Source organism: Mirounga leonina, unplaced genomic scaffold (genome assembly GCF_011800145.1).
Source record: "Mirounga leonina isolate KUSES-001 unplaced genomic scaffold, KU_Mleo_1.0 Mir_115, whole genome shotgun sequence".
NCBI classification, from domain to species: Eukaryota; Metazoa; Chordata; class Mammalia; order Carnivora; family Phocidae; genus Mirounga; species Mirounga leonina.
This window is the reverse complement of record NW_023270268.1, coordinates 26,788,712-26,806,395: the sequence shown is the minus strand read 5'-3', so window position 1 is coordinate 26,806,395 and position 17,684 is coordinate 26,788,712. Positions and strand designations below refer to the sequence as shown.

The 17,684-nt window shown below is 42.2% G+C and overlaps 1 protein-coding gene across 1 annotated transcript in view; it reads right to left on the bottom strand.

Annotated features, from left to right (window-relative positions):
* Positions 1–355: 355 nt before the first annotated feature.
* The window catches only part of LOC118003458 (collagen alpha-4(VI) chain-like), an 89,652-nt gene continuing 72,323 nt past the window's right edge, over positions 356–17,684 (bottom strand). The window contains exons 33-37 of the mRNA XM_034994543.1: positions 11,389–11,479; positions 9,396–10,079; positions 8,242–8,338; positions 7,530–7,759; positions 356–1,002 (exon numbers count right to left, since the gene is read on the bottom strand). Coding sequence (XP_034850434.1) covers positions 944–1,002; positions 7,530–7,759; positions 8,242–8,338; positions 9,396–10,079; positions 11,389–11,479 — 1,161 coding nt within the window. The 3' untranslated portion in view covers positions 356–943. The remainder of the gene's footprint in view (positions 1,003–7,529; positions 7,760–8,241; positions 8,339–9,395; positions 10,080–11,388; positions 11,480–17,684) is intronic.

The window sequence follows — 17,684 nt, the reverse complement described above, 5'->3', positions numbered from 1 at the left end:
AGTGCCCACTTCTGCCCTGAGGCTGGGCCCAAGTTAGAGTCCTTGAAGAAACGGAATAGAGCCATGAAGCCAGAGGAAGATCTCACAAAAATCATAATTTCCTCACTATCTTTATGGAAAAATTCTTCATCCAGGGTGAACCTAGACCCTTCATTTCATATGTGCATTGATGACATCAGGTTTAATTGTTGAGTCACCAAGTTTCAAAGAACAAGAGTCATTGTAATTGATGACAAAGGATCGGTCCCATGGCAAACTCACTGCTTCCTCTCCATCAACTGCTATGTCACAAAATATAATACAGAATATAATGCAGTAAACAGGTATCACACACAGTTTCACATCAAGTGGTTTAACCAAAATACCTTTATTTTTATGCTGAGTGGCAAGGATTAAATATCACATTAAAAATTTCCAGACCCCCCACTTTGACTAACACTTCCACCTTCTCTAGGGATACACAAGAATTCAAGTTTCAACGCATTTTCAAATTAGGTTCTAATCACTGCTTACACTGAGTTTTCTTTTGCTACAGAGCCAAAAACAATTTTAAGTAATGTTATAGGTCAAGTTAAGTTTATTTTTCATTCAGTTGTAAGTCCTTTACAAACTTGCAGGAAAGTTTCAGTTACTCTTTTAGCTACTAGAATGCAGTCCTTCTCAAGTCACAAATCACCTGGCCCAAGTCCTCGCTGGTAGGAAAAAATTCAGGGGTTAGGAATCCGACCTATGAGCTACATAACTGATGAGCTGTATGGCACTGTCTCAGGAAAGGTAAAATCGTTTTCTTCGGCTATGAAAACAGAAGCCATAATGAGGTTCTGCCCTACAGGGGTGTTGGGACACACCGCGCCTCACACTCTTCCTTGGTTTCGAACCAGTTAGTGTTGCCCCCACAGCTGCCATACCAGAACTGTTGGCAGGTCTGCTTCTCCTTGTTGTATTACCATTTCAGGGTGTAATCCTGGCACTTTCCTGCCATTGGATCCATGGAACAAGGACCTGCAGCAAAACAAAGGCAGGGAGAGATGAATTTCCTGCATGAGCATGATAGCAAAGGAATGATGGTTTGGAAACACAGGTTGGGAATGAATCCCAACTCACCACCAACTGGCTGTGTGAGCCTGAGCTTATCCTGAACTTATCCTCTCTGAGCCCCAATTTCTTCAACCATAAAAGCAATGAAAAAACCCACGTCACAAATTTGTCATAAGATGGCACAGAACGTACATGAAAAGTGCAATGCAAGTACCGCTATTATTTTGCACAGTACCCACCGTATGGAAGATACACTAGATAATGTGCAAATGAGTGAATGAATGCATGAATGAAGCTTTCTGATACCAAGAACTCCTCACTTGCCTATTATGCCCATTTCCCTCTTTTTTCAAACCATATCAATCCCTTGCTTAATCCCAAACCCATCCAGCCTTCTAGGGACCTAGCAAAATATCCAACTTATTTAATAGGTACTATACCCTGACACTTGCCCAAGAAGTTAAGATTTATCTATTATAAGAAAAACATATTGTTCCTGAAAAATGAAAAATAGTATTTATAATTAACAAGTTACAACAGAGCAAGATCTGAGATGCCCTGAATTTTAAATCAGACGTTAATTTCCCTGTGTATGTAACTTCTGCCTTCCAGGGAGAACAGATTTCCTTGGGTACACTTGATATTACAGAAAAATAGGCTTGTCTTAGGTTGGCAGCCATGCAGCATAGAATAATGGCATCCTCCAGATAGTTTTCCCCTGGGCCTTCTAAGCATGACCAAATAAAGATGATAATGTCTTCAAAAAGTGAGAGGCTAAAATTCATTGTCTGTTCCTTGGAAGACACCTCCCATTGGTATAATCAGCACAGACCAGTTTTCTTGAAGGAGTGGCCAGATGTGCTGGGCCCAAGGGAATGAGATACACCCATGGTGAGGTAAACAGTTGGTCATGGAAATTGTCCAGGAGAAGAAACCAAAGCAAATGCTTCTCAAAAACTTGTCAGAGTCAGTAGGAAAGTACTCCAAATGTGAATTTTTGGCTGTATTCTATAGATTCAATAAATAGATTTGGGGCTCAGCAATCAGCTGACACCCTCTACCATTACAAACTAATTTAAACGGACAGCCAAGGACTTGTTTAAATAGATCATTCACAAAGCAGAAATAAATTATTGGGACTTCATCAAAATAAAAAAACCTTCTGCCCAGCGAAGGAAACAATCAACAAAACTAAATGGCAACCTACATAATGGGAGAAGATATTTGTTTGCAAATGACATATCCAATAAATGGTTAGTATCCAAAATCTACAAAAAAACTTATCAAACTCAACACCCCAAAAATAAATAATCCAGTTAAGAAATGGACAGAACACATGAATAGACATTTCTCCAAGGAAGACATATAGATGACCAACAGACACATGAAAAGATGCTCAACATCACTCATCATCAGGGCAATGGAAATCAAAACTACAATAAGATGTCACTTCACACCAGTCAGAGTGGCTAAAATTAACAAAACCGGAAACAACAGGTGTTGGTGAGGATGTGGAGAAAGGGGAACCCTCTTGCACTGTTGGTGGGAATGCAAGCTGGTGTAGCCACTCTGGAAAACAGTATGGAGGTTCCTCAAAAAGTTAAAAATAGAGCTACCCTATGATCCAGAATTTGCACTATTAGGTATTTAGCTAAAGGATACAGAGTGATTCAAAGGGGCAGATGCACCCCAATGTTTATAGCAGCAATGTCCACAATAGCCAAATTTTGGAAAGAGCCCAGATGTACATTGATAAATGAATAGATAAGGAAGATGTGGAATACATATATGATATGTATAATATATATGAATATATATAATGGAATAATATATACATATGCATTACATATATTATATGCATAATATATGTATATATAATGTAATTATATATAATATATATAATAGAATATTACTCAGCCATCAAAAAGAATGAAATCTTGCAATTCACAACAATGTGGATGGAACTAGAGGGTATTATGCTAAGCAAAATAAGTCAGTCAGAGAAAGACAAATATTATATGATTCTACTCATATGTGGAATTTAAGAAACAAAACAGATGAACATAGGGGAAGGGAAGGAAAAATAAGATGAAACAGAGAGGGAGAAAAACCATAAAAGACTCTTAACTATAGGAAACAAACTGAGGGTTGCTGGAGGGGAGTTAGGTGAGGGGATGGGATAATTAGGCGATGGGCATTAAGAAGGGCACTTGATGGAATGAGCACTGGGTGTTATATGCAACTGATGAATCACTAAATTCTACCTCTGAAACTATTAATATACTATATGTTAAATTGAATTTAAATTTTTTTAAAAGTCTTTAAAAAAATAAATAAAAAAGAAATGCCCAGTGTCTACTAAGCATTTGAAATGTGGCTATTGCAACTAAAGAACTGATTTTTTGGGGTTTGTTTTATTAGCCATCAGGGAAATTCAAATCAAAACCACATTGAGATACCACCTTACACCAGTTAGAATGGCAAAAATTGACAAGGCAAGAAATGACAAATGTTGGAGAGGTTATGGAGAAAAGGGAACCCTCTTACACTTTTGGTAGGAATGCAAGTTGGTACAGCCACTTTGGAAAACAGTGTGGAGGTGCCTCAAAAAATTAAAAATAGAGCTACCCTATGACCCAGCAATGGCACTCCTGGGTATTTACCCCAAAGACACAGATGTAGTGAAAAGAAGGGCCATATGCATCACAATGTTCATAGCAGCAATGTCCGCAATAACCAAACTGTGAAAAGAGCTGAAATGCCCTTCAACAGATGAATGGATAAAGAAGGTGTGGTCCATATATACAATGGAATATTACTGAGCCATCAGAAAGGATGAATACCCAACTTTTACATCAACATGGATGGGACTGGAGGAGATTATGCTAAGTGAAATAAGTCAAGCAGAGAAAGTCAATTATCATACGGTTTCACTTATTTGTGGAACATAAGGAATAGCATGGAGGACATTAGGGGAAGGAAGGGAAAAATGAAGGGGGAAAGTTGGAGGGAGAGATGAACCATGAGAGACTATAGACTCTGAGAAACAAACTGAGGGTTTTAGAGGGGAGGGGGTGGGGGGATGGGTTAGCCTGGTGATGGGTATTAAGGAGGGCACGTACTGCATGGAGCACTGGGCGTTATATGAAAACAATGAATCATGGATCACTACATCAAAAACTAATGATGTATTGTATGGTGACTAACATAATAAAATAAAGTTAAAAAAAATTATTTAAATAGCCAATGTGGCTAGTGAGTGGTCAGTGCAACTATAGGTCAGTAAATCCTGATGCTTTATCTTTGAGGTATTCTTTATAACCTAACACTCAGGGAGCCTCTGACTCTTCAGTTTTATTTTATCAGTAGGATATGGCATTGGGGACCAATAAATGTTCACCCAAGCAATTATTGCTAGCTTCCAATTTCACATTTCCATTATTTTTACTATGAATATTAACTTTTGCCCTCTTAGAAAGATCCTACAGCAGTGTTACTCAAACAGGTCCATGAAATCCAGGAATAAAGGAAAGATGAGTGTTGGATAGGAATGGGTCTGTCTCCTGGCATATATGTCCTATAGTGTAGTCCTGGAGGAAAAACAAAAACAAAAAAATAGATCTGTGTGCTTTGGAGAAAACACTAGAATTGAAAATATACCAAGATCAGCCTGGTTCTGTGAAAAGAAAGGACAGTCACTTAATTCATCACAAGTACAATAAAAGATTGCCAGTGTTATGGCAGAATGTGGCTGAAGATAGAGGGGCACAAAGGAGGCCATGAAAATTTAACACTCCCTGGGGCCAGAATGGACTCTAAGTAGAGGTGAAACTTGAATAGTGAAAGGTGAGTAGAGGTAGTCCAGGTGGATACCATGGAGAGGAGGCAGTCAGGTGAAGGTGAGCACCTCCATGGCGACAGGGAATAAATAACGGGGCATGAGGGGCAAATAGGGCAAAAGGCACCTGCAGGAGAGTGGTGGTCAGTGAGGCCCCAGAAGACCATGGCCGGGGTCCGATTGCAGAGGCCTGTGTGCCTTACCCAGGCACGGGGACACTATCTTCTAAACGATGGGGAACTATAGAAGAAGAGAAATGACATGGCCACATGTGCAGGCAAGCTAGAAAAAAATAATTTGGTGCTCAGACAGGAATTGGGAATGGGACAAATTGGAAGAGATGAGATCAAACAGAGAGCTCCGCAGTTACCCTTGAAGTGAAAGCCAAGGTGCTGGAAAAAAGATGTGGGAAAGGGATGCTGAGAAGGAAGTCACACCAAGATCTGGTCACCAGCTGGAGGGGGGAGGCGAGGAGAGGAGAATGACCAGCGTGATGTTTGGGTTTTGCCTTTCCATTCTTGGGCCGATGGTGGTGCATTCCAGTAAAGGAATAGAGGAGGAGAAGGTTTGAATGGTAAAGATGAGTGGAGCTCATGTAACTGAGTTTGTTTGAGATGACTGAGGGGATGTACCATCACGCAATCTGGAGGGTAGATTGGAGGATACATTGGTCTGCAGTTCAACAGAGTGAAGGTAGAAGATATGGATTTGGAGTCATCAGTCCAAGGGGTTAGAGCCGAAGTCCTGGCCGGAAAGCTGCCTCCAGGGTGTGCACAGAGCATTCAGGGGGGCTGACCATGGGCCCTGGGGAAAAGCATGGCGGGTTTGCTCTGAAATTAATGAAGCCTAAGCTTCTGCACCCCTCACTTGCATAAGCCTCTTCTAAAGAAATACTCACTTTATCCTTAATTTTAATATCTTTGTTTTCTTTTTCTTAAAGAAAGGCTTATATGTAGGCATTGTATCAACATCAGATTCCATAAAACCCAGATCCCTCTGTAAGGATGGACCTGGAAAGAGGAGTCCACAAGAATGAACTGGTCAGAAGTGGAAGATCAAGGTAAGAATGCTGTTTCTGAAGCCCAGAGAGGAGGGGGTTTGGAGAGGAAGGTAGTGGGGAAAGTCCCAAGGAGCTCAAGTCAGGTCTGAAAGAGCCCTTTGGTCTTTTTTGACAGTTCGCAACACACTTGAAGACAAGGGCTGTCTCTTTTCCCTGAGCCGAGGGCTGGAGGCAAGGGCGTGCAACCAGCCATCTAGGAGGTCGCAGGAGGTTGCACGTGGCTACCTTTATTTCTTTTGAAAACAAAAAAGAAAATAAAATAATAAAATAAAAGAAGGGCATCTGCTAGAGAAAGAGACATGGGGGAAGGAGCTTGAGGAGGTGGCAAAGGTTTAGAGTGCCCTTGGAATGCCACGGGAGGGGAACTGGCCAGAGCCAAGTTACCCACTGTAGGACACTGCGGGGAGCTTCCGGCCTCAGTGTTTGGCTGTGAATAGGACCGGATGAGATAACCAGTAATCTCTCCTCCATCTCCTTCACCTTGAATTTGTAGGCAAGGGTGCCTTAGAAGAGTAGTTCTCACACTTGGTTGTGCAGTGGACTCCCTGGGTAAGTTCCACACACAGAGATTCTGACTGAATGGGTCTGCGGTGAGGTCTAAGCATTGAGAATGTTTAGATTCTCAGGCGATTCTAATTTACAGCCAAGACTGAAAATCACTGCCTTGGTAAGACTACCTGAGGATAGTACACAGTAGAAAAAACAAGAACTAGCAAGATCAGGTGTTCTATGCGTAATGTTTAGCTGCCCATGCCAGGAGAACCAATTCCTAGGTCCGTCTGGTTTTGTTATTTCCCTTTGGACATGTATTTGTTTGCTTTGGAATCTAAGAGGTAGGACATATCATTGACATCTTAACTGCTAACTTGTACTGTATCCTTCTATGTGGCAAACACACAAATTATCCGGTTTTATTCTTAACATAATCCTATGAGGTAGGTATTCACATAATCCCCACTTCACAGATCAGAAAACTGAGCCCCTGGAGAACCATCTAGTCACATTCAAAACTTCTGGGCAATTATCTCTCATTTAATCTAAGCAGGACTGACCCCCACCACTCACGAGAAACCTCTTTCAGCTATGGAAAAGATATGTTTACTGTTTTGCTTAATTTGCTTATTCCATGTAAGAGGTAACATGGCATTTGCATTACCACCTGCCGTAATCAAAATCGATGCTACGCTTGTTTTAGATGGATCCAAAATGTTACTTAAACTTGGTCAGTGAATATGTAGCCACTCATACAGGGATGAAGGAACCTTCTACTTTCCTTCAAGGTCAGGAGTATGTTCTGTTCGCCACTTCTGCAATAGATCATTGCTTCTGGGCAATGAAGTAAACCCTTCACAGGGTTTGTCTCCATAATAATACTCCCTGAAATAACTGCTGTTCAGTTCTAGTTTTATAGTCAGACCTAAGTCAGCCTTCGTATGTTTTCTTAAATTAATGTCTTTAGTTACGTACATGACTTTCTGCATCTGAAAGTGACTAAAAAGCCAAAATTTGCATGCTAACACAGTGCACAGGGATTTTTTTTTTTTTTTTTTAAATGAAGACAACCTAAGGAGCAAGAAATAGTTTGGTTTTTACCATAGGCAGTGCCTGAATTTCTTTCTTTTCCAGTTTGTTTTCGTCTTGCAGGCCTTTCTTGTCCATTTCCTTCAGCACCATGTCCATTCTTTTCATAATTTTCAAGTGCTTCTTGCCAAGTTACAGATTTCACTGTGGCTTTTCTATTCTCCTCTAGCAAAATGTCTGTCCCTCCAAGTGCTTCCAGATCACCCGCAAAGCCAGATTGGCCAAATTGGAGCTTGGGCAACCTGTGTAGAAACAATTCCGTCTCAAATTGCAAAACTGAACCACAAAAACTGGGAGGTTCAGTCCCCAACTGATACAGGTGGGCTCAAAAAACCAGGTTTGAGCATTTCCGGGTGACTTTGGTGTCAAATTGTCTAGTTTCTTAGGTTTGCAGAGATGCTTGCACACAGATCAGAATAATACGGTTGGCGTTATTAATTTTGCCTCTGGGACATGGGATTAAAGGCTTCGGAGGATGTAGTAGAATGAGAAATTGTTATTTCTTTGCTTTTATATACTGATGTGCCCTTTAAATTTGTTATATTGGCCCTATATTACTCTTAACATTAAAAAAACCCAAAAAACCCTCAAACAGAGGAGCATCCTAGCCCCAGTGGTTTGGGTCAGGTCAAGGACTTGGCGTCACCTGTGACCTTTCTTTAGGGAGAGAGTCTTCTGCAGGGGACAGAGCTGAGGGACAACCTCAGCTCCGCCTTCAACCTACCTCCTGACAAGCCTAAATGGCTGCAGCAGAGTGTCCCCTCGGTTCGGGCCCCCACATTTTCCAATGAGCTCGGGGGATGGGTACTGGTTTACTCCACCTAAAAATAAAATTTAAAAATTAAATCAAGTCAAAGCACACATAAAGTAATGTAAAACTTAAAAATAAAATAAATATACAATAAAATAAAGCATAAAAACAAAATACTATCCATAAAGACATAAAATTTAAAAGACAAAAAGTCAAAGCATAAAATAAAATAAAATACACAATAAAACAAAATAAAAAACAAAAAAAATAAAAATAAACTCAAAACATAAAGACCAAAAAAATCCACTGACATGAAATGAAAAAATATATATATAAATTCAAGTAAGGCATAAAACAAACACCAAAATAAAAGCAAAGAAAATAAAATAAAAACCAAGCAAAATAAAAACGTGAAATTCATCCTATCACATAAATTATATAAAATAAAATCAGAACATAAGAGTATACCAAAACAAAAAATTATACCTAACACAATAAAATATTTAAAAGTTAAGTAAAATGAAATTGAAATGGACTAGAAAAGTGATTCCCTCAGCCTGCTTCTCAGAGTCACTAAGCCACCAGCCATCTATTAGAATGCTCTCCTCCACCTCCTACAAAGATAAGGAATCAGAATGCACATTTTAACAAGATCCCTGAAAGGTACATGTGCACGTTAAAATTTAAGAAGCACTGTTATATGCCACTGGATTCTGTAATCCATATTCCTGGATATAGGAATGACAATAACTATTCCTTATATTTGTTCAACGCTGGTGCTTTCAAGGTCCGTCCACACGTATATTTGAATGTAGGCTTCACAAATAAGGAAGAGACTGTAATTCTCATTTTGGTAAAGGACAAAATCAAGAGGTTAAGTAGAAGAAACCTGAGGCCTCCCAGCCACCAAACGAGAGGTTCCAGATAAGAAACCAGCGCTAGGTTTGGCATAGTGTCAGGGCAATGATAGCTCATGGTTTTTAGCAAATTGGATGAAGGTGCTTTCTGGAGACTCCCCAGAGGACACACTCAGCAAGTGTGAAGGTACAGCGGGTACCTACTTGCCCAAATACCAAGCTCTAGTAAGTTCCTCTCCCCACCTCACCCAGGGCATCCCCAGTGCTTACTTTTTAGAAGGTTCAGGAAGGCCCTCGTGAATCCCTGGGCATAGGCTACTTCCTGGCCTGAGATTCCCTCCAGACGTAGCAGGTGCTGCTCGGTGGGGAGGCTGGCCACACCCTCCAGCTCAGCCAGCTCATGGGTACCCACACCTGGGCCCAAGGCCAGCACAAACAGAGTGATGCCCTTGCACTTGGCCTCCAGGGACAGAGTCCTTAGCTTCTCCTGGTCCCAGCTGCTGGTCTCACTGGCCACGATGGCGAAGAGGACCCGCACCTGCCTGGGCAGAGGGGCTGCCAGGAGCACCTTCTCCAGAGTCCACTCCAGGGCGTGTCCCAGGGCGGGAGCTCCCTGCAGAGGGCGGCCAGAAGCCTCACGGAGGTACCTCCGCATCTGTATCTTTTGGCCGTAGGAGGTCAGGTGGAAGCCCTCCAGCACAGGGGGGCGCCCTGCACCGGGCCAGAAGCCTGGAGTTGTGTACATCACCAGGGCAGCACGCGCCCCATGGAGGGACACGCTAGGCTGCGCGGCCACCTCCAGGTCGTCGAGCATGGCATCCACTAGACTCAGGGCAGTGCGGTACACATCAGCACCAATGCCATAGGAGCTGTCCACCACAAATACCACGTCCATGTCCCCTGCCAGGGGTCCTGGCGCGCTCCGCTCACACTCTGGGTCTGGTCTGCACTTGTCTGGGGGAGGAAGTGCCAGGAGAGGTTGGGGTTACCACGCATCCCTTTCCTTTCCATGCAAACACATTTCCAGACTCTCGGTAAGAATAGACGCTGCTGAGCACTACCTGCATTGTGCTAACAAGGTAAGCTGATGGGCAATGTAAGTAATCATGCCCATTTTTCAGAAAAATGAATTCAGACAATCTAATCCTACGTGTAATGTTTTTAACCACTAGGCCACGGCTTTCTAATCTCTAGGTTCACAGACACCTGCCTGGTTCAGTCCTGGCTCTCGTATTGGGCGTGTGACCTTGGGCAAATTATTCAGCCTTCCCCATGCCTGTTTCCTCATCTGTCAGATGGAGATAATGATGATAATAACAGTATGTACCTTATGAGGTTGTTTGTGAGGTTTAAATAAAAAATGAGTTAATATATGTAAGTGCTCAGAACAATGCCCAGTGTGTAGTAAGAGCTCAAGCTCAATAAATACCAGCTAGGCTTATGCTTCTACAGAAGGGACCAAAACCCAGAGAGACCAGGTGTCAAATGATTTGATGGGTATGAAAGCAGCTCATCAACTGTAACATACTCTACAAATGGCTGCCACTGTATTTGACTTGACCAAGTTCTCAGGGCCAAATCTCTCATGGCAGTGTTAAGTCTAAGTGTGGATCGACTAGAGGGAATGATTAAATCCCCTTTCAATTTCACCTAAAGGACTCACTCTGGCCCCGGGTGCCATGGGTGTGGATGAGAGCTCTACACACTTGGGCATGCATGGGCTTCAGCATGAAGTTCTCTCTGGCACAGATTAATATGAGTGCAGGTATAGTGATGGAAGCCAGAGATACAGAGACATTGCATGACTTGCCAATATCCCACTGGTGGTCAATGGCAGTTCCAGGCTGAGAACCCAGGATTCTGGACTCTTAGTTCAGGGGTCTGCCTTGCACACTAAGGGGCCACTAAGTAAGGAACACAAGCCCAGCCATCTACAGGAGACTGGCAGGACAGGTAAATAAGCAGAGCGGACCAGGGGTAAGACAATAGGGATGGAAGGGACTGTGGGGCACTCATATCAAAAGAGGTCAGGCACAGCTCAGTTTGGGCTGACTGTGGCCACAAAGGAATACAGTGTCTGTGATTCTCAAGACGATTCCTAAGAAAAACTGGAAATCCGGACTTGATAAGAATTCCCAGATTCAAAGACTCTGCACATATTCAAGTAAATACACATCTGCAGGGCAGATCTGGCCTGTGGCCACTGGTGAATTCATCCTGTTGTAAAGACATCAGTCCGATCAGAAACGCTGTCTGGGCTTACCATAGCAGAGAGTGCAGTGGACCATGTGCTCCACGTCCTGCTGACTCTCGGTCTCCCAGACAAACAGGTGAAATCTGTTGGTTCCATCCGTCTAATCCAAACACATACGCAAAGTTTATCAGTAGTGGAATTAAATTTCAAGTCATGTTTTTCATGCTTTTTCCAATTCAGATGAGAAAGACATTCATATGATAGTTTTAGAGAATATATGTAATTATATACCGATAAATAATTTGGTATTACCTATTACAGTTATTTATTGTCATTTAGTTCTCTAGTTCTAACCTGGATGTTAGATTATCGTCGCTGTGGGGACACGTGGGTCTTCAGACTCCCGATGTGTGTAAAACTCAGCCAGTGTTGTGCTGTGTTAGAATGAGGTCAGGGAGTTGAAGATACAATCATTTATAAATTCCATATATGTTCAGTGATTGTCCACAGTATGCAAGATGCAGTGTGGTGGGAGTTATAAACACGAACAGGCAGACCCTTCAAGGAGATGGTCATACAGGTCATACACCATTAGAATGGAATGAGGTAGATACCACAGGGGAGGCCTCTCTAGCATATTCCTGGTGTTCAGGGCTGGTACATACCAGAGTCAGAAGGCAAGAGTGAGGAAGACTCAGGGAAGGCTTTGTAGGGATGGCAAATCTATTTATCTCCTTCCTTCAACCTTTCCAATTATGATTAATGTAATAACTGATATCAAAGCTTAAAAAGCAAACAATAATAACAACAATAAATCCAACAAGTTCATGTGACAACTAGTTAATCAATAAACCCATTCCCTCTTCTTCCTAGGGCCACAACCAGACAACATTTCCCACCGTCCCTTGTAGTTAATTGGGACAACGAGTAGGGTCTAGCCAATGCCATGTGGGTGGATGGATGCCATTTCTGGCACATGCATGATACTCTGTGTGTGCACATCTGCCAGCCAAATGTAGAGGACTCAGAAAAAGGTTTAGAGGCCCTTCGGTATGATGGGGCCATTGATAGGATCCCAGGTCCTGAAACGGCTGCACAGAGCAAAACATTCCTCCCCTCCACACCCATATCCAAGGATCCACATTCACTTGTGACAGATGCCAGAAAGAATACTTTATTATGTTAAGCCATTGAGACTTGGACATGAATGCTTCCACAGTTAACCTTCCCTGGCAAATGGAGATTATTTGCAGGACTTCCACCTCACGATGAAATTCGGAATGCTGTCAGACTATTTCTCTCCAGATATGAGGTGAATATCTAAGATTAGTCCTGTCCATCACATTGTCTGCTCTCTGTCAAAACATGAAGGATAGGGCCCCGCCGCTCCTCCCCCTTCATCCCTGTGGCCAGGACCAAGTAGGTTCTGGACCCTCCTCTAGAATCAAAGTGCTAGGGACATGAAGCTGTCATGCTAGCCCTCAGGGAGAGAAGATAGACAAAGGTTACTTTGGAAAAGAATTTTCCATAACATGTCCTCCTGACAGAGCTCTTCAGTCTTTCTGCTTGGGACTGCAGCATATCCTCAATTTTAGCTCTCAGAGTGAGCTTACATGAAAGAAAAACCCATGTGGAGAAAGAAATATAAAGAGCTGAACTTTTATTCTTGCTAATGTAACACAAAAACAACATGGGTACTTTCCCAAGACTCTTGAGAAGAAAGGCAAAATGAATCCTTTCTTGTTCCTCACCTGGTTATGCTTTTTCCTGACTCAATTCAAATCAACCAAGACTGATGAAACAGCTACTAAATAGAAGTCTTAACAAGCCCTGCAGAGATACAAAAATGACAGTCACATCTTCAAAGAGCTTAAAACCTAGCAGGAATGAGAGACAAACAACTTTCAAAAAAGAAAGAGGTCCAATAATATGTTTTAGGGACACAGGAAGAGGAGGTTCATTTGAAGTGATGGCAATAGAGGGAGCCTGATGAAGACAGTGACATCTGGCACTTTGGGAAGAATGAGTAGGATACTTACATAGCAAAGAAGCAGGTGAAAGAATTACAGTGTGGAGGAACAGCATGTACAAAGGCCCAGGGGTAGACAGTGGTTGTCTACAGAATTCTCCTTCGTGTTCCCGCTCCCCAGAGATTAGAGAAAGCCCACCTCCAGTGTGCAGCTACACAGCACATCTGAAACCCTGGAACCCCCTGCCAGATGGAGGAGACTCCACTTGAAGAAAAAGGCAGAGTTGCCAAAATTCAACATTCAGAACTATTCCACATGGTCATCAGATCTGAGTACCGACCAAGCCAAATGGACTTAATTAATCACCAGGGATTAGAACAGTAGAGGCACATTAGTAGCTTTACTGGAAATCACATGAGGCAACTTGAAAAGCTGCTGAAATCAGGATCCATGGCAGTGTTCCAGGAGCTATGGGAAGACTGAGATAACCCTAGGAGCATCCATTTTATTCCAAGAGTTGTGGGGAACCACTAAGTTCGTGTATATTATTTTTAAATCACAGGAAACCTAGGTGAGGTGTGCTATAAAATGCAGAGTTTGTGTGAATTTTTAAGGTAGTATGAAAGACGTCAAAGAAATTCAAACATCCCCCCGCAAGTTTGGTCCATGGGAAGAGTCCAATGCAGCAGTAACAGATTTGGTGTCAGGATCCCAGGTCCTGGTCCCTGATCTGCCATGGTTGGCTGCGTGACCTTGGACAAGGCTCTGGTGCCTCAGATTCCTCAACAATAGAGTTGAGGGTCTGAATGGATGCCACAAGTTTTCTTCCTGTTTCAACACCACCTGGTCGTCAGTTCTAATCTTCTGTATTTGCCTCATGTTCAGGACACTGTGTTACCTTTTCTACTCCGAGCAACTCAGAGGATGTAACTCTTCCATCTGTTGTCTGCTTACTGGGAAATTACCAAATTCAACTGAATTGGAATAGTTACAAAACTTACATTTTTTTAAAAACTTTTCTTAGGGAACCATGAAAGACTATGGACTCTGAGAAACAAACTGAGGGTTTTAGAGGGGAGGTGGGTGGAGGGATGGGTTAGCCTGGTGATGGGTATTAAAGAGGGCATGTACTGAATGGAGCACTGGGTGTTCTATGCAAACAGTGAATCATGGAACACTACATCAAAAACTAATGCTGTAATGTATGGTGACTAACATAACATAATAAAATTAAATTAAAAAAAACTTTTCTTAGGAAGAATAATTTTGTGATCACGCTTAAAATTTGTACTGTTCTGGCAAAAATAAAATTGTGGGAACAAGTACACAAAAACACAATGAAAGTCCATAGGGGACTATGACTCAGTATAGATTCATCCATACTTAGTTGTCATTAATGAACCTCTAATTACTTTGAATTTGGACTTGCCAGCATGGTCCTAGTCATTGATTCCTGGGAAAGCTCAAGCAGAGAGACAGTGTGGGAGGGAATCAGTATGAGGAGAGGAGAAAATTGGCTTGTTGAGTCTTAGTGCAAACTCCCATCAGCACCAGAGAAGGAAATTTCAAAAACAGAGTACCTTAAACACAGACTAAGTGATCTGCTCAAAGCGCAAAGCTTTATGACAGTTTGAATCAACGCCTTTGGCAATTCTCTCAACCAACTTCATTCCTGAATGTCCAGCTGTGGTCTGTTGGGACTAGTTATATACTAAAGACAAGAGTGTATGGAGGGGAGAAGACATGGCACATGGATTTGCATTCACGTCCTCTTTTGTTTCATAGACAGAAAGATATATTTTCAAAGGATTCAGACAACCCTCAAACCCCAGCCCCCAATTTTTAAAGAAGTCCCCATGAGCCCTGAGCTGGAAAGACCCACAGGGTTCAATCCAATGTTTCAGCTGCTGTCTAAAGCTGCCAAGGTCATGGGACAATGTTCATTCCTGGGACTGAGCTGGGGGAGGCTCTTGGCTTGGATGGGAATAGAAGGGAAGAAAGCGAGTGCCAGGGAGGAGGATTTGCCTTGGACAGAGGGAGAGCTAACTGGACCCTAAGGAGGGAAACAGAAACCATCTGGCTTCCAGTTGAGGCGAGGACTTGGGGAACAAGGGAAAATGGGCAAAATGGGGAAGGAGGCAGACAGAGAGAATAGTCATGCAACCTGTGACTGACCCCAGGAGCTTGAGTCCAGCCCTGACTCCTTGCAGTTGGCATGGTCCCATCCCACCAAGACTGCCGTGAAACAGCGGCCTCCTCCTGGACTTCCCAGCTAACGTTAGGGGTTGGCATCGGATTGAGGTGGCAGGTGGCATAGTGGAACTTGGAAACCTGACAGATTGGAGTGCAAATTCCAGGACTATGCAGTTTAAAACAAGTTGCTTTACCTCTGACCTTCCCTTACCTCATCTGGGAAATGTAGATTATCATTATTAACTTATGGGATAGTTATGAGAATTAGACCAACACTCCTCAAACTTTAACACTCATGCAAACCATCTAGGGATCTTGTTAAAAATGCAGAGCCTGGGATGGTGTCCCCATCAGGCTCCAGCCCACTCTCAGCATGGTGTGTGCTTGAGAGTCTCTCTCTTCCTTTCCCTCTGCCCCTCCCCCTGCTCGAGCGCATTCTCTCTCTAAATAAATAAATTTTTAAAAATCTTTTTAAAAAATGCAGAGCCTAATTAATTAGATTGGTGGTAGAGTCTGAGATTTGGCATTTTTCATGGACCTGGGTAATGCTCATGCTGCTGGTCCCAGGACCACATTTTGAATAGTGATGGGTTAAGGTGACAAGGCATGAAAACCACATAGCATGGTGGTTGGAACTTCATAGGTGCTTACTAAACAGAAGCTGTCTAATTTAATAAAGAGTTACTGGGTGAAGAGGCACTCTTCAGGTCCTTGAAGAGATGGTAATAATAATGGCTATCCACTGAGTATACACAAAGAAAGTGTCAGTTCGATGTCAAGGTAGGCACTACCTTTTAGAACTCTTACAACAAATCTGTGAGTTTATCCCCATTTTATAGGTGACTAATTGAGGCCCCAGTGTCAAGAACACATCCAGATAACACATGGGACAGAAACAGAGTGTGAAGTCTCATTGCCTCATTCCTTCCCTTGGTTGCTGACCCTGGCCTTAGAGCAGTAACAATCTAATGGAAAACAGCAACCCACAAGGCCTCAGCAGCAGGTTATCCACGGCCTCTGAAAGAGCCTCTCTAGGCAACCCAACACTTTCTTTAAAAAAAGTCCTTCCATAACTTTTCTGAATCCTGAAATTACACCAAAATTTAAAATTACCTCCCCCATTTTTTTTTACCTTCCTCTTAATGTTTCTATCCTCTAAAGCTGATTTTTCTTGTCTCCATGATAGCCAGCACTCCATTCTTTGGATTCTTCTTTTTTAATACACAGAAATAAAAATAGGGCTAGTTCAGAGATTTATCTCACAGTATTATAAAGATAAAATGAATTAATACATGGGGAGAATTTAGAACTTCTAAACTCTCTTCCTGCTCTTGAGTTTTGAACTCAAAATCTCATTGCTGATGAGAATTCCAGACCTTGAGCAAGTTATTTAACTTCTATGTGTCTCAGTTTCATCGTCTGAGAAATGGGCCCATAATAGTTATCTCACTGGGTTGTTATAAGGATTAAATGAATCAATAAGTGGAAAGATCTTAGCACAGTGTCTGAGTCAATAAATGTGAGCTATTTTCCTGGGTACTGTTTCAAGGGAACATGTACTAGACTTTTGATAAAGAAAAATGAAATTTGAAACCTGGCACTCAAATTGCATTTTCCCTGCAATCCTCTGCTTTTTAACTTTAAAAAATGGGGCAAATATTTTGAGATACACACAGGCAATTGGATCTAGGCACAATAGTCCAATGCTGCAAAACTGATTTTTTTTTTTTTTTTTAGGGCTAAGATGACTCATGGGTGGCTTAAAAAATCTTTTCAATATGCCCCCACGGCCTCCGAAAACTTTTAAATGGACTGAGAAGTTCGGGCATCTGTTTATATAATCATTTCAAATTGAACAACCATCATTTTTCCAGAAGAAGCATGTGGGTGTTGTTCTGTGAAATAAAATAACATAGAGGTGAAAGACAAAAACCTCACAGAACGTCAAAGAGATTCCTCAGGCAGATAATTCCAAAGACAAATGATAGGATATTCCTACTCTCCTAATAGGATCCCCCTAAGGCTGACACACAGAGTAGGGGGGAGGTTAAGGGCTGCAATATGCCCAGTTATGAAGAAATGAGGCTTTTTCTGACAGGCCCTGAGAAGGGAGTTTCTCTCCTTGCCGGTGTCAACAAAACGAGGTCACCCGTTATATGTGAACTGGCAAGCAACAATGTAACACTTCTACATTGTTACATT